This window comes from Dreissena polymorpha, chromosome 15 (genome assembly GCF_020536995.1).
Source record: "Dreissena polymorpha isolate Duluth1 chromosome 15, UMN_Dpol_1.0, whole genome shotgun sequence".
Lineage (NCBI taxonomy): Eukaryota > Metazoa > Mollusca > Bivalvia > Myida > Dreissenidae > Dreissena > Dreissena polymorpha.
This window is the reverse complement of record NC_068369.1, coordinates 54,495,097-54,518,344: the sequence shown is the minus strand read 5'-3', so window position 1 is coordinate 54,518,344 and position 23,248 is coordinate 54,495,097. Positions and strand designations below refer to the sequence as shown.

Below are 23,248 nucleotides of genomic sequence, written 5' to 3'. Positions count from 1 at the left end.
CCTGCATTTCAACACGATAATATGATTGTTAAACTATGGGAGGCTATGTCTATATGTAAATATATTTAAATTTATAATATGCTTGATTCCATTTTGAGGATTTTGACTTGATTTGATCTGATCTACCTACAGTTAAACATTTTCAAATTTTTGCTGGTCATCCGACCCCTCATTCATGAGGAAAAATGTTAATAGGTGCATACTATTTGATACTATTTCATAGTATATAACGTTGTTTTAATTTAGTATTTTTGTAATATAATGGATAAATATCATGTATGTGCGTTCAATTATATTATTTTGTGTAAATCTCGTGATAATTTCAATTAAAAATCATGATAAACGTTTATCAATTTGCTATTTTACTATCAAGGCACGGTGGAATAGCTTGAAATAACAGTATTTTTTTCTCGTTGATTAAGGTGTGTTTATATAAACGTTTTAAGCAAAAGAAAGCGTCTTCAATAGAACGTCGCCTATGTATGATACATCACATCAGACAAGTGTTATAGGTTAAGTATATGTATGAATTAAAGGAAATTGTAAAGTGGCCGAAATAAGGAAGTCGAATTGTTCGCTAAGTGGTAGGATGAAATGCAATATGATGGAAGGCATTCGCAGTGGCAGTGCCTTCATCGTAAACGTTTGAAATAAACCTAATCAGCCCACAACACTTGTTATGTAAATGGGATGGAACTGTTATTTATGACTGGACAAACTGAGTGAAAAGCTGTAATTGGCAGGAATATTCAACTTTTCTGGGTCATGTTAAATGTTTTCTCAAAGTGCATAGTAATCACTTTTTGTCAACATAAAAAGGAATTTTGTCTAGGAAACGACCCATGTTCATAGTAAGTGAAAAGGTTCTAAATACAAATTACCGTTAAGACAAAAAGTAACTTCTATAACAATAGGTTGAACTTATATAATAATATTATTGCTATGAATTTTCACCCTTACATAAATAGTGTAAATCCTCGTTGTTCATAGTCAATCATGTTACGTTATTGAAATAACTTATTGAATAAAACGAAGTTTTATGCGACACAAAATATCATAGCATAGAACGACAATGCATAGCATATCGAATCACATCAAAACAAAGCATAGCATAACCTAGAATAATTTTAACATGAAATCGAATTTTAAAGCTTAGCGTAGCATGACATAACACGAATAGCATAGCATTGTGAAGTAGCCTATTGTAGACCCCAGTAAAGAATAGAATGTTTCACCGCATGTTGGTGTCTTCACAACTGTGGTTTTCAACACCAAATTACGTTACGCCTATACACCTATATGGGTATGTGTATTTGTTGTATTTTTATGGATCAAAACAAGCTTCATGATGAGTGTTCATGGCTGTAATTGATTTTGATATAAATGATTTATTTATTTATTTTTGTTTGGGGGGGGGGGGGGGGGCGCTGTTATGATGATGAGGGTTATGATGTGACGGCGACGAAGGTGGCGACGATTTAACGACAACGAGATGATGATGATGATGATTATGATGACCATTATTACTGTGGATAATAGTGGCGATGATGATTATGAGTGATTATGACGTACTTAGTTAATGAACACAATAGTTGTTTTGTAACCAAATTGCAGTAGTACATAGTATAGCATATCACGTAACAGCAAAATTCACCATGCCTGTCTATGTGTAAAAAAATGTGTTTGTAACTCATCTCATTCATGTTAAAACGTACATACGTTTACTGATGTTACTTTCTTCGCTGGCTACGCATCAAACTCTTCCCGCGTTAACCAAAAGATCCGGAATCCATCAAGTGTATACAAACCGTTCCGCAATTATGCATTGTTAGTTGAAATGTTTAGGAGGATCGTCAGAATCTAGAGGTTTTTATTTATTAAAAATGAATTCAGATAAAACCGTGGTGTGTGGATTTGTGGTTCTTGCAGTGATACTACAAAATACCGGTATTGTTTTTTAAGATATTTTAAAGTAAAGATTATGATTTCGTTCAGTACATAATTGTCTCGAAATGTTCGTCGAATTTATCAATAAAAAAACATGACATGGTTCACTAACGATGTACTCATTTGGCAAATTTACTCTTTTTGTTTGGAAACTGCTGTCAATATAAGACTTTTTTGCAAACAATGAACTATATTGATGTAAAGTTAGTATGTCTAATAATTTAATTAGAATAACATTGGGTATGGGAAATGAAGTTGTATTTACTAATTCATAATTTTTAATTAAACTGAATAGTTATGAAGTATATTTTATTGGAACGCAGCTATACATTTTACATTTCCATCATAAAACGTTATATTTAGAAAAAAATCTTATCGGCAAACGTATTTTGCCGACTCTGTTATCACGTTAACGGAAATGAATTTATGTCAAGTGATTTCAGAACAGCTTTTTCATTAATGTTTTATCTTAAGTGAGTTGTAACTACCATGATACATACTGTTTACTAGTTATTTATCGTTTATTGCGCACTATGTATTTGTAGCTTTATATTTAGCGCACGTATTGAAAATGTAATGAACAATTATGTACCAAACAGGACAATACCTGTGGTTGTTTCCGATATTTAGATTGGCGAAGAGAATACAACTATGAACTGCAGATTAAGCTATACGCCGCAAACATGAGATTGACATTCTACATCTTTATTTTTTTTGTTTTGTATTTAACATTGTTTGTAAATTACTGAGCACACGATGTTTATTGAATGAAAATTCTATAAAGCTATTTACTTATGTCGGCGTTACATATTTGAGCGACTGTCCCATGGAGGCAAGAAACAACCTTATTGGAGGAGCCTGTGAATGATTATTCTTAAAAAAAACACGAACTATTGGTTATTTCATATATTGCTTGACTGATATATGGTCTAAGAATGCTAAACCGAATTTCGAATAAGTATACATTTGTGTTTGAATTAAAAAAAAAATATGCTCCCTTCTAATCACATCTTTTAACAGGTTATATTAGAAATAATTGGACTACGTCACATACCCGAAGAAGAAATCTTTCCTCGTCAGCAAAACAAATATAATGTATATGAAAGAAATGTGTTTTAAATGTCAATAAAATTGTTTACACAGAATTTATGATAAGTATTTCAATGGTAACTTTATATAGTTAACACTTTTGCAAAATGATCAAGATTTGTTCGAAGAATTATTAAGAAATTGTGTATTTACTAATATTATTTTGTATAGACCAAACTAATAAAGAGGCAACATAATAATACATGTAAGATTGTACTATATATTTTAAAACGAACATTATATAATATATATATATATATATATATATATATATATATATATATATATATATATATATATATATATATATATATATAATAGAATGTGAGCCATAAATATTATAGTTACTCCAACAATTTTACAAAGCTTATTCGTTTGTTCATAACCAGAAGCTACGTTTAACGTATTTTAAGCTCAGTTTCATTTAAACATACACTAGTAACTTTGTTACATTGCTATTTCAGTTGCAGTACCTATGCCAGGAGATGAAGTAGAAAATGAATGTGGGCATATTGAAATTGAGGAGCCAGATAATCTGTACATAGGAAGAAACGTCACAATAACTTTCCGCCCCCAAAAAATTAAGAACGAAAACCCGGTATTGCTTAACTCAAACACTAAATATTTTAAACACGAATGTTTAAATGGATGTAAAACGTCACCATTCGTATTTGTTCTCTTCGAATGTCCGGACACCCTTAACAACGCAGACTTTTATGTGGCATATGGCTGTCACTCTGGTTATGTTCGAACGCGTTTAAAAAGTATGTTCGTTGCATGCAATGAAAACAAGCATTTATTTTATAATAATATTCAACTTAATATTGTTTAAGTTGTTATTCTTTTAATTTTGAATGAATGGTCATAAATGATATATATATATATTATATAAAATAGTTATTTTAAGCGTGTTTCATTCATAAACGATTTTGTTTCAACGTAATTCTAACGTAATTATGAAACACAAACAATCATTTGCGAATAATTACAAAACAGAGGAAAATCATGAAATAAACATGATCATATATTTGTATGGTATATAATTCTTACAGCAACTAATAGTGAACAATAACTTACAAAACAATTGTATAATGTTCATTAATCATTTTCATTTTGCGTATTGTTAAATGTTGCCCGTTTTTGTGAGTATTATTATGTTTTCTGATACTTGTGCAGCACTGACGGATTGTGGTGCCTCGTACATACGGACATGCAATCCAAAGATCGGTCAGGCAGAGTTTGTATTCATTCCAACCGATGCTGTAAAGAAATTCACAGATGGATACGTCCTGTACTGGCTTGAAACTAATCCCAAGACTGGTTTTGAATTTAGAGTCAACATTTCGGAACATAATTACGAACAACGCAATGAAAGCAATTGGGCATACGTGTTAGTAATTCATGACGTCATCAGAAAAAATGGATATCAATATCGTGTCCAGTGCACTGACAGGCCCATAAAAAAAGGTCCAGTAAAACACACAGATATCATTACCCTAGACACACGTGAGTAACATTTAGTACATACATGTATATCAAGTATAACATTAGGGAATGTATTAATAGACACTAATACAAACACTAAAATGCTTTAAACCGTGGTTTCTTCTTCACAATAAAGTTCAAATGACATAAATGGTGTATGATCATGCTAGAAATAAGCATTTACTTATATATACATGTAATATTTGCCTAAAATACCAGATTTTTTTCACAGGTTCACCTGTATCTCCTGTCCTTGGACCTCTCGTGAATATCGATGACTGTACAGGATGTCTTCATGTTAATACAAGTCGCAATACTTACAAAGACATATTTTGCACAAGTCACGGGGCAACCAATACAAGAGTCACCCTTAAAATAAATGGATACACATACCGTACAGAAAACGATGCTAACGGAACATACAGGACTATCTTCACATCCTCTTTTGATGAGAACGATCATTTGAAACAAGTTGTGTGCTCTGCAGCAACATGCGGGCAGCTCAACACAAGTGCCACACTTTATGTTGCAGGTAGGATTTATTATCTCGACAATTCTAAATTAGGGAAAAACAAATTATATTAAATTAAAATAATGGAACTACTTGTGCTTTTATTTTGTTATGCGCTTACGAAAACGTGCAGTTTAAAAGAATTTAAAAATGATCTTGTTTTTGTATCGCGTTTTAATAATGTTCTTTATTTCATGAAATGTAAAATAGACCTGTTTTATAATGTGTAATCTTATAACCCTATCCTGTGTCTCACATTTTTAAATAACGTAAGAGACGATACTTCAAGGAACAAAACTAAGTGCTTAGCACAGACATGAGTGAAGAATTCCAACAACAATTACTGACGTCATAGAACTACGTGTACACTTGTTTTACTTTTTATTTGCGTGTATCGTGTATACATTATCACCGCGAGTATGCCACTTGCAGTTGGTTATTAAGTAGTCTGAAAATTAAATGTCAAATGGTTAAAATGTAACTTTTGAGTTCATATGCTGTGATATAAATATATGGTGTGACAACAGGATAAAATGATCATCTGCACATACACGAAATCTCTTCTGTACGAAATATTATTGCTTTTTAGAACACATATTCTCAATAAAAACAATTTACTATCGGTTTTACGGTGGGGTTTAATAAATATATTAATACAAAAGTGATTTAAACAGCCATAGTTCACTTTGATATTTGCAAAAAGGTTTATGCCAATCAATGGTAAACGCGACGAGGTTATTTGCTCCTTAAAAAGGTGACCTCTAATGAGAATTCATTCGATCCAGTCCTTAACTTAGGTATAGTAGCTGGAGTATTTCTTTTGATTTTATTAAGATTGTTTACAACCTATAATAACTTTATTTACGAGTTTTTCATTTGTATATCAATGTAAACCCAATATTAATCATACTGTATTATAAATTGTGAATATCTTAAGTGGAATATGATGACTAACATTAAATTAACATAAAATTAGATGTGACCGGTTAATAGTGAAATGTAGTTAGGGACAAAATTAAGATTGAACTATTTTCTATTTTAGTTCAGTCAGATGGACCGAAGCTTAACATTCCTGTATCTGTCTTATACAAAGGAGTTCAACCAAACATTACATGTTCGTCTAAAGGAGGACGTCCAAAATCAGTTTTGACATTCTATCTCAACGGCAATGAAATATCGTCTACCCAGATAGATCAGTATGACAACACTAAGCGCACTTACAACAGTGTTGCGACAGTAACTGACGTTCCCGATAAAAATTGGGATGGAGCAGAGATACGCTGTTCACAAATTCAAATACATAACGTATCTTCGAAACATACACGCCCAATTAAAGTGACATATACATGTAAGTGACGTTTTTTTAAAAATAAATGTTATATGATAATGTACTTTAGCATAAGCTTTCTAATAATTTGACATATACTGACATTTTAAATCAAACTATTACGGTGGCGGCTGTTTACGTCGTGGGTGCCCTTATCGCTTTAAACATCTCATATACAAGTCTAGACATACTTTCATGAAACTTTACTGAAATAAACGCTCCAGTGGCCAATTTTCAAAGTGTTTGAATTCAATTTGCTTTTCTGTATATATTCATAACACCACAACTTTAAATAGCAGATAAAAGCGTCTAAAAATCTAAAACCGATTTCTCTGTAATTGCAAGGCTTGGGCCATGGTTATACACGTTTAATGTAAACACTTGCTATGGACTAAAATTAAATATATATACAATGAGATAACTTATGAATAAATGGTCAATTTACAACATCGATTTTATCATAGTTGCGTTTGTTAGCAAGAAATAGTGTTTCTTTGTAAATACCAGTAAGTTGTAAATGTAGGAATGCATCATCTGTAAATGATGAACCAAACGAAAGAGAAATTGCTGATATATTTACAGTAACACTTTCATTTTTTTAAATTGATGTTCAAGTCCTAATAAATCTTGTTTTTAGTTTGTAAAATGTGTTTTTGCTGTGAATCAATCATACAATTTCCAGCAACTGTAAATTACTAGATCAGCTTTAAGTAGTGCGAACACAGTTCCCATCAAAGACTTTCACTAAAGATCAACGGGATCTATCGCAGCTCGATCATTCCTTAACATTAGTTTGCGAATTATTCCTTTGGTGCCTCTGTGCGGGAATCAAATTGCTTTTTAGGCGACATCTCGGAAGTTAAAGAGCATGAAATGAATTAAACGTTTGGAAAAAAGGTAACATACCACTTAATCGAAATGTATCCCCGCGTGAGTTTTTTTGAGGAAGTGCTTATTACTAACGAGTTGTTTTAATCATCTGGTTTAAACGCAATTTAACAACAGCATTTTTGGTTAGATTATTTTATCGATATCCTGTGTTTCCTAGTAACATATTTGTGCTTTTTATTAGCGACTTAGTTGAGAAATTAACTTATTCGTCCAAAGCATACTGCCACAACCCTGTTATTTGTCGGCATTCCGAAGAGATGCATTTTCTAAGAAGTAACATGGCATATCATAGCGATTTTCTGAAGACGATATATTCATCGTTTTAATCACTTAGTTTTACACTAGTTTAACGTTGCTGGTCTGCTCTGATCATATAGAGCACAATAAACCCGAAACTATAAAGACTCAGTAACTTTAATATTATACAAAACCTCTGTTCGTACTAGTGAAATCATGTTGTACTATGTTCGATTTATCAAAGTGGTGTACGATTGTTGGTGTAGTGAATAATTTTTTTTATTAACTATACAATATAACAGCACAATAAAAGAACTGGTCAATTAATATAACTGTCTCCTTATTATAAATTTTATAAGGAGATTTTGCCGTTCATTTTTGTAAGAATGTTCGTACTCGAATATACGGAAAAAAATTCGGTATGGTTCATAAAGATACTGTTCGATTAATTGCGTTTGCTTTTTAAAGTCTGTATTTTTCTTCCATTTGTTTTAGAAATTTGCACAATTTGCTTATTATTGTAAGATGAAACCAACGAGATTCGACTGGTGTCACAAGATTAACTGTCGATCGTGCAAAAGAGTATGCAAAAAAGACGCAAAATAGACATAATTTCAGAATATTAAGATATTATATATATATATATATATATATATATATATATATATATATATATATATATATATATATATATATATATATATATATATATATATATATATATATATCATTTGACAATCAACAATCGTATTCTTTTTGTATATCCCCAGATATTTTTGTTTAGATCCACCATCGGATATAACAATAGTGGTTGACAACTCCAACCTTATACGCACAAGCGGGAAAGACTATCCAGTTGAGGTTGCATGCAAGTCAAGTGAAACAAATGCGAAGTGTAACATGTCGTTGACAACATCCAGTAATCGTCCAATATATCTCAAATCACCTAGAAAAACTTCAGAAAATCCACTCATTATTTATAATGCGACGATTAACGGATCACTTGGAGAACGTGATGTGACGATAACCTGTTCATTATACTGTGATCACTTTGAAAAAGTTATTGCATCTACGATCATAAACCTACCACGTAAGTTGTCGCCACCATTGTGTGACCAGTAAAAAATGTTTAATATTCGACATTGGAAACACTTCTATATATCGTGACTTTGGAATAAAAACAATTCGATATTTGTTTCTACACAACACTTACTTAAACGATTGTTATCTTTTTAATCTGATTTAAATTATAATTCTTTGCACAGATCCACCAAAAATCCAGATTAATACATCAAGTCCACTAATAATCGAAGAAGGGTCAACACAACAGACCACGTGTCTTGCGGATAGTTACCCACCTTCCAACATCACGTGGAGTTACACACAAGATGGACGAGAAGAAACGAGCTCTTGTAACGGAGCCACTTTGTGCTCTGTTCTTGTGTCAGGTTTACGGGACGGAGAGAAACGGGAATATATGTGCTCCGTGGTGCATATGTTACTTGCGTCAAACAAGTCCTTCGTTGCTGAAGGAAGAGGTTGCCTACAGTTTATTATTTTATGTTATATTGGTGTATTAATATTTTCTTCAAGTAATCAATAAATACACTTACATAGTTGAAATAACGAGATTGTCATGATATTTTAGATATAAAGGGTGAGATCAAATTTATTGAGAGTGAAAACAGGGAGTTCAAAATGAAAACTCATATTATTGATCGTATGCAAACACTTCTGTATTGACTATAGAAAACAACTTATTTTATGACAAAGCCCGAAAGTCCGAGATCACACAGGACGAACAAGGCGGAAGCATGGCATTAGTGGGCGGCTTAGTTGGATCCTGTGTGTTACTGGCAGGAGTAGCAGCCATGATCAAAGTGTGTTACTGGAAACGACGTATGTTTAAATGCATTAAATAATGCGCTATTTGCTAGTTTACTTGCTCGTTTATGTTAAATATTTGACAATATGATATTTAAAATATACAGCTTCAACAAACAAGATAAGCAAATCCCGATGGAAAACTGTCATTTGCACAAATTGTGATGTTGTAGTATGTCAACAGTTGTTGATGTTTCATGTATATTTTCTAGGGCAACATAAACGAAGAACTCATCGAAAGTATGTATTAAATAAGAAAAAACCCAGAATGCCTATATATAATTTAAAAGATAAACCAGCTATTTTGATAAATCAACAAAACCGCGTCACATATTTTAAACTCATATTTTAAACACATGTGCAATTGAATTTTGATAATAGAACAAGTACCCTATTTCAGTGATACAGTGCAGAGGTCCCATGAAATACACGGTACGCCTGCTACAATATTTATGGACATCACTATTTTACCTATTAATATTCACCTGATTTATAAAGTAGTTTTTACTATTTCCTACGGATGGAATGCTTGATATAGCGCTCTAAAATTAAGCCAATTGAATGCCTTTGCAATAATTATAATCGCTATGCAATCTAATATGCAAACACGATTAATGTTCTAGTTTCTGGCACCAATGATGACCAACTCGTTGAGTACGCTGTTGTGTCGAAGACCAGTAAAAGCACTGTCTCCGAACACGTGAATGCTTCTGTACAGAAGTCTATTGTTTCAAAAGCAAACACAAACATTCCGTCTGCTCACGTTGGCCGTGCCGGTCCAAAAACAGTGGTCTCCACGAATACCCTTACCGTAAGCACGGCGGATGAATACGCAGTCGTCTCGAAGACTTGTCCAAACCCAGCTATTGTACGCGCAAGAGGCAAAGCGCCACCGAAAACGGTATGTTATTTTTTATATAGAATTGTTATGGAAACGTCAATATTTATTTAATATATTATTGTATAATTACGAATATTATTATCATAATGAAGCGGTACACATGCTCTGTGCAAATGGGTAAGATTATAATTGTGAAGCAGAGTCACGCATAGAGTAAGGTCTTTGATAATGATGTCAAATATCTATGGCCCCCGTTCTGAGAAAACTGGGCTTAATGCATGTGCGTAAAGTGTCGTCCCAGATTAGCCTGTGCAGTCCGCACAGGCTAATCAGGGAAGACACTTTCCGCCTTTATGGTATTTTTAGTTTCAAGGAAGTCCCTCCTTACCAAAAATCAAGTTTAGGCGGAAAATGTTGTCCCTGATTAGCCTGTGCGGACTGCACAGGCTAATCTGAGACGACACTTTAAGCACATGCATTATGCCCAGTTTTGTCAGAACGCGACTCCTATATAGATTGAATTTCTAAATACGCACTTTAATAAGACGTTTATGGTGAAAAGGATGCGAGCGGTGATCAGCTAGTATACGTGGAGTTGGACAGAGATGTGCTGGAAACAAGACCTTCAGCGGCCAGACCTGTGCAGGAGGAGGCTGTAGAATATGTGGGCATTGACTTCTCAAAGACGGCGACAATTGAGAAGGACGACAACATTTACACAAATAAATGATTGGTCTGTATGGCGATATTGCATTATATTCGGAGTTGAATGAAGGGGAATAGAGTGTACGAACGTGCTCCATGAAAACGCGAGGATAACTATAGATATGTTTGAATATTTTTTACTTCGCACATCGTTCGTTCTTTGTTTTACATGCCGTTTTTCAATATGTGAATAGTCGCATATACCATAACTTTATTATAAACTTATGTGTAAATAAGCTCATCCATAAATAAGAATTGCTAAATAAAAAGGGAATTTAAAAAAATAGAATACAAGTAAATAATATGAAAAAGAAAATTCAGCCTATTTTGTTCACTTTAGATACATACGTTTTAGAATGTATATGTATGCTACAGACGTATTTATAACTGAACGGTATGTTATACGTAACATTAAATCACAGTATGAGTGGAATTAATAAATGGCAGAGTTTGAAAAATATATTTAAACATTGTAAACATGTTATCAGCATAACATACGTAATCAATGTAAAGCTTTTATTATCATATTGATTTAAGTTTGCATATTGCACGTGATCATTGCAATAAACAATCGTTTAATTTGATTCATACGCTTGCTTGACTCTTGCAGTGTGTTTGTTGACTAGCGTAAAATACTATGAAGTCCAGCTTTGTAAACTGAGGATACTGTGCGCAAAACGAAAATTAAAATGTTACTCGCAGTAAAACTGTTTTACGCGGGAAACAGAGTAATAATAGTAATAATGTTCCATATTGATATTTTGTCGCATTCATTTGGTTTTTATAGATTGCTGTGTTTGTTGGCAAATTGATTGATTGTAGGCCAGATGTGGTTATTGAAAGGAAATCAGATTTTGTCTAAAAAAATATGTCGGTCAATAATAATATATTTTACAAATGGTATAGCACAGCCGAACAAAACCAAATCTGTCTAAATCGAGTTCATGTCTCGACCGAATGGCTCGGTCGGTTCCGATGTCTTTGTTTTTTGTGTCACTGTATACACAAAACAACAAAAGCAACCGAAACGAAGGCTTAAATGACACATTTTGTATTATTCAGTAAAATATGAATTAAATTAACCGAACTTCATATAGAGTCGTTTAGTACGGAATACCGTTAGGGCCTTCGTGGTTACACATAAAATCCAGAGGGCGACAATGGGATAGTGCGATGGCGACAACGCGATAGTACGATGGCGACAATGCGATAGTACGATGGCGACACTGCGACAACGCGATATAACGATGCCGACAATGCGACAATGCGATAGTACGATAATACGATGACATCAGTGCGACAATACGATGGCGACAGTTCGATAGTACGATGGCGACAATGCGACAATGTGATAGTGCGATAATACGATGACGACAGTGCGACAATACGATGGCGACAGTGCGATAGTACGATGGAGACAATGCGATAATACGATGACGACAGTACGACAACGCGATAGTACGATGGCGACAATGCGATAGTACGATGGCGACAATACGATGATACGATGGCGACGGTACGATATGACTATCGCATTGTCTCCATCGTACTTTCGCATTATAATGTGTCACACGGTTAAACGCAAAATGCATATTCGTCGTGCTTCTAACGGTAAGTGGTACAATCAACTATTTTTAGTACACCTTTTTAGCAAGCACTTACATACAAGTAAATCTTAAAAATGCAAAGTATTTAGCGGCGGCGTTGTTTTAAATTGATATATTCATCCCGGTCTATGTTGAAATGAAGTAAAATGCGTTAGTTGGGAGAAAGTCACTGTTTACCTCTGTAAATCATAGGTATGTGAAGTTGGCTGTAAGATGTTAGCTCTTCATCAGCTGTTTAAAATAGAAATGCATAGCTATGCATTGGGTGTTCGTCAGATATTAAAAAGCAAAACACAGCTATGCTCCAGATCTTCACCAGCTTCTCATGACATAACGAATAGCTATGCATTGGGTATTTGACAGGTTTTCAAATCAAAATGAACAGCTGTTCACCAGAATTTGTCAGGTATTCAAATGAAAATTAGTGTTTGCCGCCAACTTGAGCCGGGCTGTCAAACATCATAACGCATAGCTATGCACTAGGTGTTCGATACGTTTTCAAATTACAACGAAGAGCTGTTAACAATGTGTTCACCAGGTATTCAAATAAAAAATGATGATAACCGCCGTATTTAGCAGTGTTTTCAAGTAGCGTAACGCATAGCCGTGCACTGGGTGTTCGAAAGGTTTTAAAATCAAAATGAAGAGCTCTTCACCAGGGGTTCGCCAGGTATTCAAATAGAAAATGATGATCACTGCCGTATTGAGCAGTGCTTTTAAGTAACGTAACGCATAGCTGTGCACTGGGTGTTCAAAAGGTTTTTAAATTAAAATGAAGAGCTCTGAACCAGATCTTCGCCAGGTATTCGAATAATGAAATGTTGTTTGCGGCCGTATAAAGCCGGATTTGTAAGCATCACAATGTATTGCTATGCACAAGATGTTCGATACGTTTTCAAATTAAAATGAAGAGATGTCACCAGGTGTTCGACAGGTATTCAAATAAGAAAATGGTGATTTCCGCCGAATTGAGAAGTGCTTTCAAGTAGCATAATGCATAGCTGTGCATAGGCAGTTCGATAGGGTTTCAAATTACAAGGAATAGCTCTGCATCAGATCTTCGTCAGGTATTCGAATGATGAAATGCTGTTGGTGGTCGTAAAAAACAGGACTTTCAAGCATCACAATGTATAGCTATACACTAGGTGATCGATACGTTTTCAAATTGCAATGAAGAGCTTTTGACCATGTGTTCGCCAGGTATTCAAATAAGAAAATGGTGATTACCGCCGTATTGAGCAGTGCTTTTAAGTAGCGTCATGCATAGCTGTGCACTGTGTGTTCGACAGGGTTTAAAATTAAAATGAAGAGCTCTTCAACAGGTGTTCGCCAGGAATTCGAATAATACAATGTTGTTTGCGGCCATATAAAGCCGGACTTTCAAGCATCATAATAAATAGCTATGCACTAGGTGTTCGATACGTTTTGAAATTTCAATGCAGAGCTGTTAACCAGGTGTTCACCAGGTATTCAAGTAAAAAAATTGTGATTAACGCCATATTGAGCAGTGCTTTCAAGTAGCGTAACGCATGGCTTTGCACTGGGTGTTCGATAGGGTTTTTAATTAAAATGTAGAGCTCTTCAACAGGTGTTCGCCAGGATTCTAATATGAAAATGGTGATTCCCGCCGTATTGAGCAGTGCTTTAAGTCGCTTAATGCATAGCTGTGCACTATGTGTTCGATAGGGTTTAAAATTAAAACGAAGAGCTCTTCACCAGATTTTCGCCAGGTATTCGAATTATGAACAGTTGTTTGCGGCCGTATAAAGCCGGACTTTAAAGCATACCAATGCATAACTATGCACTAGGTGTTCGTTACGTTTTCAAATTACAACGAAGAGCTGTTCACCAGGTGTTCGCCACGTATTCAAATAAGGAAATGGTGATTGCCGCAGTATTGAGCATGACTTTCAAGTAGCATAATGCATAGCTGTGCACTGTGTTTTCGATCGGGTTTCAAATTACAATGAACAGCTATTCACCAGATCTTCGCCGGGTATTCGAATAGTAAAATGGAGTTTGCGGCCGTAAAAAGCCCGGCTTTAAAGCATCACAATGCATAGCTATGCGCCAGAAGTTCGATACGTTTTCAAATTAAAATGAAAAGCTATTCACCAGGTGTTCGCCAGGTATTCAAATAAGAAAATGGTGATAGCCGCCATATTGAGCAGTGCTTTCAAGTAGCATAATGCATAGCTGTGCAGTGGGTGTTCGATAGGGTTTCAAATTATAATCAACAGCTCTTCACCAGATCTTCGCCAGGTATTCGAATAATGAAATGTTGTTTGCGGCCGTATAAAGCCGGACTGTCAAGCATCATAATGCAAAGCTGTGCATCAGGTGTTCGATACGTTTTCAAATTGCAATGAAGAGCTGTTAACCAGGTGTTCACCAGGTATTCAAATAAAAAATAGAGATTACCGCCGTATTGGGCAGTGCTGTAAAGAATCGTAACGCATAGCTATGCACTGGGTATTCGATAGGGTTTAAAATTAGAATGAAGAGCTCTACACCAGGTTTTCGCCAGATATTCAAATAAGAAAATGGTGATTACCGCCGTCTTGGGCAGTGCTTTCAAGTAGCTTAATGCATAGCTGTGCACTGGATGTTTGATAGGGTTTTAAATTAAAATGAAGAGCTGTTCAACAGGTCTTCGCCATGTATTCAAATAAGAGCAGTGCTTTTATGTAGCGTAACGCATTGCTGTTCAACAGGTATTCAAATTATTCCCAGTAAAAACCACGAATTCCGAGAGAACCCCTTTCTTTTGAGTTAAACATGATTATAGTCTTAAAATACATCATAACTGTTTATGGTGTACTTAATAAACTACACGTTTGGTTTATAAGTTTATTATACATCCATAATAAATATATTATCAGGCAACTTGATAGTGCGCGTGCATGTGGTGAGCGCTAGCAATAGACTAAGTAGACTGCGTAGGCTTGTATGTATATACTAACAGAGTGGCACTGGGTATGACTCATGCATTCAATTTAAGACCTATACTGTTACATCCTTTTGCTTTACAAAAGATATAGACATGATCTTTAATGTACTAGTAATTTATAAAAGTCATTATTATTTGCTTAAGCATATGCACATGATAAGCAGTATAAATGATCTCAAGTACCCTTCATTGTTCATGCACATGATAAATAAAATACAAGTAACGCAAGTGTAATGTCAAACGTCTGCACCTAATTACAGCACACTATTTACAAAGGTAAACCATAGTCATTGAAACGTCAGGTGGCTTAACTTTTCCACCTAGTCTAGTTTTTGTTATTAGTGGTTCAATAGAAGATTTTTTCTGTTTCTCTGGGCCATTATCATTCGGAAGTTCAATGGGAGGTAATTCTGGTGCATTAAAGAATTGTTCATTTTCTCGCTTTTTCCCCTTGGAGTGTAGAGTTCTGGTGTCTTTCTCAGATGTTTGCGATTTCTATTGATGACGCCGCCAGATTCTGTTCTTACATCATACGAACGCATTTGGGGGGGGGGGGGGGGCTGGGGGGGGGGGGGTCGGTTGCCTCAATTGTTCCTCTTTTCCATGTTGTGTTCCGTTCCATTCGTTGAATGCGAACGGTGTCACCGAGTTGTAATGGATTTATGTCACGTGCATTGTGGTTGTAGTAATGCGCTAGACGTTCTTTACTTTCCTTGAGCATAACCGCCGCTTTTGGTGTACGTCATTGGGCACTGCAGGCTGAAGCTTTGAAGACTTGATGGGTAACAGTGTTCTTGTTGCTCGATTAAACAACTGTTGCGCTGGGCTATAGACAGTAGATAATGTTGCAGAGTATTCCGGAAATTTAGCAATGTATCATAAGATCAGTGTTTAAGTGTTTCGCTTTTTTCATTATGTTCTTGGCCAGTTGTGCAGCATTTTGGCTTTTCCGTTACTATGGGGAAATCGAGCTGACAAGTATGAGTGAGTAATATCCCATTCATTTTCAAAAGCTTTGAACTGCTCAGACTTGAACACTGTAGCTTGATCTGTCACGTTTTCGGTATTCCATGTCTTGAGAAGTGTTTCTTAAGCTTTCTGATAATAATTTTGACGGGGCTTGTTCCAAGTAATCGATTTCAAAGAAATTGCTGAAAAAGTCCATTGTTACTAAGTACTCTTTGTTGTTGAATTTAAACACGTCCGTTGCTACTTTAGCCCATGGACGATCTGGTACGTCGTGTCTGATAAGCGGTTGCTTACACTGCTTACTACCGAACGACTGGCATGCTTCACACTTGATGTCGTAAACCTTTATTTCTGACGTCATATTCGGCCAATAAACACTGTTGCGTGCTCTTGCTAGACATCCTTCAACATCAGTGTAACATTGAATATGTTCTAGCGCGTAATTTCGCATAGATTTCGGCACCACTAAGCGATCTCCACGGAATATAATTCCATGTTCGCATGTGACTTCATCGCGCACTGATACATATGGCTATGCCTTCGTGGTGTATTGGACCATCCGTTGCGTATTTGATCAATCACGATTCTAAAGGTCGGGTCTGCTAGTGTTAGCTTGCGTAGATTGTGTTGTTTTGCTTGAGAAAGCACAGGATATTCCGTCATTTTTGTACTTTCAATCTCTTTTTCGTACTCCGAGATTAGAACGTCGAGTTTCGTTGAACCATGACCATGATAAGCTCTTGAAAGCGTATCCGATATGTACACGTGTTGGCCTTTCTTGTACACAATGTCATAATCGTACATTTGCAGTTTGAGTAGCATCCTCTGCAAACTTTCGGAGCTCTGATCAACGGCTTTTTGCTCATTATTTCAAGCGGCTTATGGTCACTATCTACAGTCACTTTCCGACCATACACATATTGGTGAAACTTTTCAAATCCGAATAGCACAGATAAGAGTTCCTTTTCGGTTTGCGCATATTTTATCTCCGTTTTTGACATTTTTCGACTTGCAAATGCAACAGGTTGTCTTCCTTGAAACATCACACACCCCAATCCGGTATCGGATGCATCACATTGGATTGCAGTTTCGAGCTTTGCATCGAAATATCGTAGCACAGGGGCATTATACACTGCTTGATTGATCGCGTGTAGTGCTTCGTCATGCTCATGGGACCACTGGAATAAGTTACCCTTGTGTGTAAGCTGGTGTAGTGGCTCACACATGTCACTGAGCTTGTGTACAAACTTTGTCAAATAATTGACATTACCTAATAGTCTCTGCACACCCTTCGTGTCTGTTGGTTTCGGCATTTTCATGATTGCTTCAACTTCAACACCTTTGTCCGTTAATAAATGATCAACAAACGGCATGCTTGTCTTATGTAGCAGCAACCTGTCCTTGTTTAGCTTAATGTTGCGTTCTATGCATCATTGCAACAACTTTTTCAAGTTGGTATTATGGTCTCTGACGGCTTCGTCGTATGAAGAGCCTTTGCCGTAGATTATTATATCTATGGCGCATATTCCACTGAGACCACTAAGGCTTTATTGCAAATACTGCTGGAAGTATTCCGGTGCTGGAGATATTCCAAACGGCATGTTGAGCCAACGGAACTTTCCGTAAGGCGTTTCAAATGATGTTAAATAGCTTGACTCCTCATCTAACTTGACATGCCAAAAAGCATACGTTTTCTTGTGAGGGCCCTGGTAATAAATTTTAAACCACTGGCATCAGGTAGTGGCTACTCTTCAACGCTTTGTTAAGGGGCTTAGGATAGATGCATAGACAAATCTTTCAAGAAGCTCGTTTCACAATTACAGAACTAGATAACCAGTCAGTGGGTTGTCAACTTTCGCAATTGTCCCTTTATTCTCAATAATCCAGCTGCTTTTTGAGCTCAAGTTTTAATGATAACGGCACGCTCGTACAGGCATTTTCACTGGTTGAACATTATCATCAACGTTCAAATGAAATGGCTTAGAAAATTCACCTTCACTAATGAAGACTGTTGAAAATGTCTGTTCAATATCATGCATTGACAAACAATCAGAGTTGTCCACAGGGCATATGTTTTGATATTGAATTTTTATCAATTAAATTGCATTTTTTGGATTGCTTCTGCGCCAAGTAGCGGGGTTACATCTTTATCAATCACTCAAAATTCAACATTGTACCTAGCATGTGTCGTTGGATTTTTTATCATTAATTGGCATTTCCCTTCAGCTTTGAATACTGATTTGTCATACATCCTAAATTTTGAGTCAGTGCATTCAATTTCAACTCTTGGGATTAGAGACCGTGGAATGATATTTGTTGTCGCGCCCGAATCTAATTGGAATTTAATTGTTTTTCTGAGTTAAACTAGTAACATGTTTCCATAAATATTGTTCTGAAAACAATTTCCTGCGTTTCATTTTATATGTCATCGCAATTCCCATCATCTGAAATGTCACATTGTTTCACATTGCTTCTGTGTTTTGATTTCCTGGCGTTCTGACGAATAATGATTAAGCTTTCCACATTTTCGGCACTTTACTCCAAAGGCCGGACACTTGTTTGGCATGCAATTTGTTCCACAATAAGGACATTCTTTATGGCTGACTTTGGTCAACTGTGATTGCTTTGCCTTTGTTGCGGCTTCGATTTTGTTTTGACAACATGCACATCGTCGGACACAACTGACGCACCATAACTAATTGTCTTGATTTTTGCACTTGAGACTTCTGCGCCCCTGAACATATAAATGCATTTTGTCTTCTTGTAAAAGACGTTTACGCACCTGTATGTCGGGTATTCCGATAACCAATCGTTTTAGATTACGTCATCGTTTAATTGTCCGTATTCGCATGTCTTGACAAGTTGGCGTATTTTTGACAAAACGTGTCAAATGAGTCCATCTCATCTTGTACGCACGTATAAAACAGGTATCTTTCGTACGTAACGTTGGTCTCCGCAACACAGAATGCTTCGAATTTCTGTAGAATGACGTCTGTGTCTTCACGGCTTTCGTCCCGAATGCGAATCCCTCGAACACGTCCATAGCTTTCGGTCCAAGGCATGTAAAGAACGTAGCGGCACGTAAATCCTGTGCTTTGGCACTTAGTCCTAATGCTTTTTTGTAGTTAATCCACGAGCGCTGATTTTTTTTCCAGTTTGTGGCAATGTTACCGTCCATGTTGAACTTTCCTAGAAACGATATTAACGATGGCATTGTCGCTGGCGATGCTATCGCGGCTGCTGAAGGTGCTTCATCACCTATGGCGTAGATCCAGATAATTGGCACAGATAACAAAATGTTGTGTTTTTATGAAACTGTCCGACCGGATTTATCCAATAATCAGCTACTTTTGACACCATGTTTATAGTGTACTTAATAAACTGCACGTATGGTTTATAAATTTTATTTGATGCTTTCCGGTTGTTTATAGAAAAATATCAGTGAATTAAAACTAATAATTTCACTGTTTCAAACAGTGAAAATTAACAGTAAAAATTATCGATAAGTTTCACTGTTTAGTGTGAAATGACGTCATTTTTTACGAAATGACGTCATTATTCCAGCGAAATTGTTTAGTTAAACCTTTTAACAATGTATGTAAACTGTGAAAAAAAGCATAAAATAAAAATAAACTTTGATGGATTCGGTGGAATATCGATTTTAATTCATTCGTGATCATAGAAAAAATATATTTTCACTCGTGTCTGCGCCACTCGTGAAAATATTTTTTTCTACGATCACTCGTGAATTAAAATCAATAATCCACCGAATCCAACAAATATCCTCTATATTATACATCTAATAAATATATTATCAGGCAACTTGATAGTGCGCGTGCATGTGGTGAGCGCTAGCTATAGACTGAGTAGACTGCAAACGCTTGTATGTATATACTAATAGAGTGGCACTGAGTATGACTCATGCATTCAACAGAAAGGAACAGTGCTGCATGTCCCATATTTTACTACACAAGTCTCCACTACCGCTAGTTCAGCTTGTTTCTGACTAAGGGTAACGTTGTAACGCTAACGATGCTTAGGAAAACATGGGCAAAGATACCAACGAGGCTGGTAGCCTTCCCTCTTTAGTTCATCCACGTTATTTACTCTGACTCAAACATGTTTGCCAGATTTGCGTGGAGCTTAACAATGGTGTTTGGTACCAAGAAAGAAAAAACAAAGGCGCCATGATCAGCATCGATACGCTGACATTGACGGTAATCAGCAGATAGGTAACTAGACTACAGTGCATTCGTGTCTTCAGCAATTTGTAAAGCCATCGAGATAAAAGTTGGTGTTTTATTCCTCGTAACAAAGCAGCTGACTTAATACGTCTGTGACATCGTTGTTATTCCTGGCGTGCACACAGCTTTCTTTATCACTTTCACAGAAATCTGTTCCTATTTGTACACAGATTCACACATTTAGTATATATTGATTAGGAACATCATAGATCAGATATAGAACCTTTAATTAAACACATTCACTGCAAATATAATGGGAAACCGGATTTTAGAAAATAGCCTTAACGGATAGTTTTACAACTCTGCAAGAGGAAACCCCAAAGTCAAGTGGTCGAAAGTTCATATTATTTGCAATATTGGCTTCTATCACCCGAGCTTTCCCTGTTGTTGCCAGCGATGAAAACATGTTTGCTGCTTGTGTCGTAGTCATTTTTCATTGAGTAGACTGATAGATCTGTACTCTTCGGAAAACATTTCTGGATTCATTAAGCCTGCGATGTTAGCTTATTTAAATTGGAAACGTTTTATAAGAATCTTTTCTTCAAGAAGCTTAACCTCCATTTGCAAAAAGTATACGTTTTCAAAATAAAGTGCTATGATTGACATAGTCTTGATGCATTTCTGCAAGGATACAATAGCACAAAGGAATTTGTAATTTGCCGAAATATCGAGTATGACCTTTTATTCGGGGAAGACACGGCGCTTGCCAAAGTCTCTTGTTAAATATCCAGTTCTGAGTTTGAACATTCATGTTTTGCTCTATCTCGACCATTTCTGAAATAGTAACACAGAGTTGTGTTCTTAAGAAGATTTACCTTTTTCAAAATCGTTTCGTCAAAAGATAAACTTTCGTGTAGTTTCTTATACTGGCTCGCCACAATAAATGATTATAAATAACGAATGTAAGGCATAAAAATACTGCTATTACCATACTACTTTAACAACAAGAACTTCTACTCCTACTACTGCGATGTTGAAGACTACAGACACTTGATAAAAAAACAGAACAAAAACAACTCCAATTCCATAACAACAATAACTACTACTACGACTAATGTGACATGTTTACATGTTTACAATGTTAGTAATATGCTACGCACATTTACAGGAATGTGAAAAAGTAGAACGAGCAAGTAGGAAGACACTACTCAAACTATATAGGAACACGAATATTTTTAAACTAAAAGCTATACGATTCGATGTTAGTTAAATAACAGTGGTCTGGTCTACTAGTAATGTTGCAATTTAATATAATAAGTAATCAAATGTTACTCACATTATGTTGTAAGTAAGGCTTACAATAACGAATACTATAACTTTTGTTACTATTTGTATTCGCCTTGTTTGTTTTCGAAATATTCTAAAATTGTGTATATGAACGTTATAGATTAAGCATGTTCATCGGTTCCATTCATTTAAAAGTATAGAATTAAATGAATTAGTTGGAATTTTAATTAACTGTTTCTGCCTCTGGGTTATAACGAAAGACAATGCAACTATATAATCAAATGTATCACTATATCATTTGAAAAATATAGAGTAAATGTTTTTAAATTTTATTCGCAAACATTTAAGTTAATTTAGATGACCATTTTGTGTTATTTGTAGTCATCGAATTGTATTGAATGTGTCAGTTAAGCTTATTTGCTACAATAACAGATTGTTTATTACAGACATAGCTTATTTCAAAGTCCTCAAAAACATTGTATGGCGGCATAGTCTTTAACAGTATAGGCCTTAAATTGAATGCACGAGTCATACCCAGTGCCACTCGGTTAGTATATACATACATGCCTCCACAGTCTACTCAGTGTATTGCTAGCGCTCACCACATGCACGCGAACTATCAAGTTTCCTGATAATATATTTATTATGGATGTATAATTGATAAATATGATGCATGTGCGTTCAATGATATTATTTTGTGTTAATATCGTGAAAATTGCAATAAAAATTATGATAGTCGTTTAAACATTTGATATTTTACGATCAAGGTACGGTGGAAAAGCTTGACACGTTAAAGTACAGTTGTTTTTTTTCTCGGTGATCGATGTGTGTTTACATAAACGTTTAAAGCAAAATAAAGCTTCTTCAATAGCACTTATCGCTTATAAATGTTACATCACATTAGATATAGAGCGTTTCACACTAGTGTTATTGGTTGCGTATACTGTATGTATGATTTTAAGGAACTTGTAAAGTGGCCGAAATAAGGAAGTCGAATTGTTCACTAAGTGGTAGGATGAAACGCAATGTGCTGGAAAACATTCGGGATGTTCAGCCTACAAGCACGAGTTATTTATATGGAATGGAACTTTATTTATGACCGGAAAAACTGAGTGAACAGCTTTAATTGGCAAGCTGTTCATCTTGTGTGGGTCATGTTAAATATTTGCTCAAAGTGTATAGTATTCACTGTTTGTCAACAAGTTATTTTGTCTAAGAGATGTTCATAGAAGCGAAAAAGCTAAAAAATTAATAATTGCCGTTAAGACAAAAAGTAACTTCTATAACAATGGGTTGAAATTCACAAATAAAATTATTGCTACGAATTGTCACAC

The 23,248-nt window shown here is 35.4% G+C and overlaps 1 protein-coding gene across 1 annotated transcript; it reads left to right on the top strand.

Moving 5' to 3' along the window:
* The first annotated feature begins 1,843 nt into the window (after positions 1 to 1,843).
* Positions 1,844 to 11,501, top strand: LOC127860978 (uncharacterized). The gene is made up of 12 exons (XM_052399311.1): positions 1,844 to 1,947; positions 3,501 to 3,800; positions 4,213 to 4,542; positions 4,754 to 5,053; positions 6,075 to 6,380; positions 8,272 to 8,577; positions 8,753 to 9,025; positions 9,261 to 9,386; positions 9,584 to 9,611; positions 9,772 to 9,803; positions 9,995 to 10,272; positions 10,775 to 11,501. The coding sequence occupies exons 1-12, from the start codon at positions 1,884 to 1,886 to the stop codon at positions 10,940 to 10,942; spliced, it is 2,511 nt and encodes an 836-aa protein (XP_052255271.1). The 5' UTR covers positions 1,844 to 1,883; the 3' UTR covers positions 10,943 to 11,501.
* The last annotated feature ends 11,747 nt before the right edge of the window (positions 11,502 to 23,248 follow it).

Excerpts from the sequence above, each read along its gene's own strand:
- LOC127860978 (XM_052399311.1), top strand. The coding sequence starts at position 1,884 with ATGAATTCAGATAAAACCGTGGTGTGTGGATTTGTGGTTCTTGCAGTG. Across the intron at positions 5,054-6,074 it reads TGCCACACTTTATGTTGCAG|TTCAGTCAGATGGACCGAAG; the intron begins GTAGGATTTATT and ends TTTCTATTTTAG. Across the intron at positions 8,578-8,752 it reads TACGATCATAAACCTACCAC|ATCCACCAAAAATCCAGATT; the intron begins GTAAGTTGTCGC and ends TTCTTTGCACAG.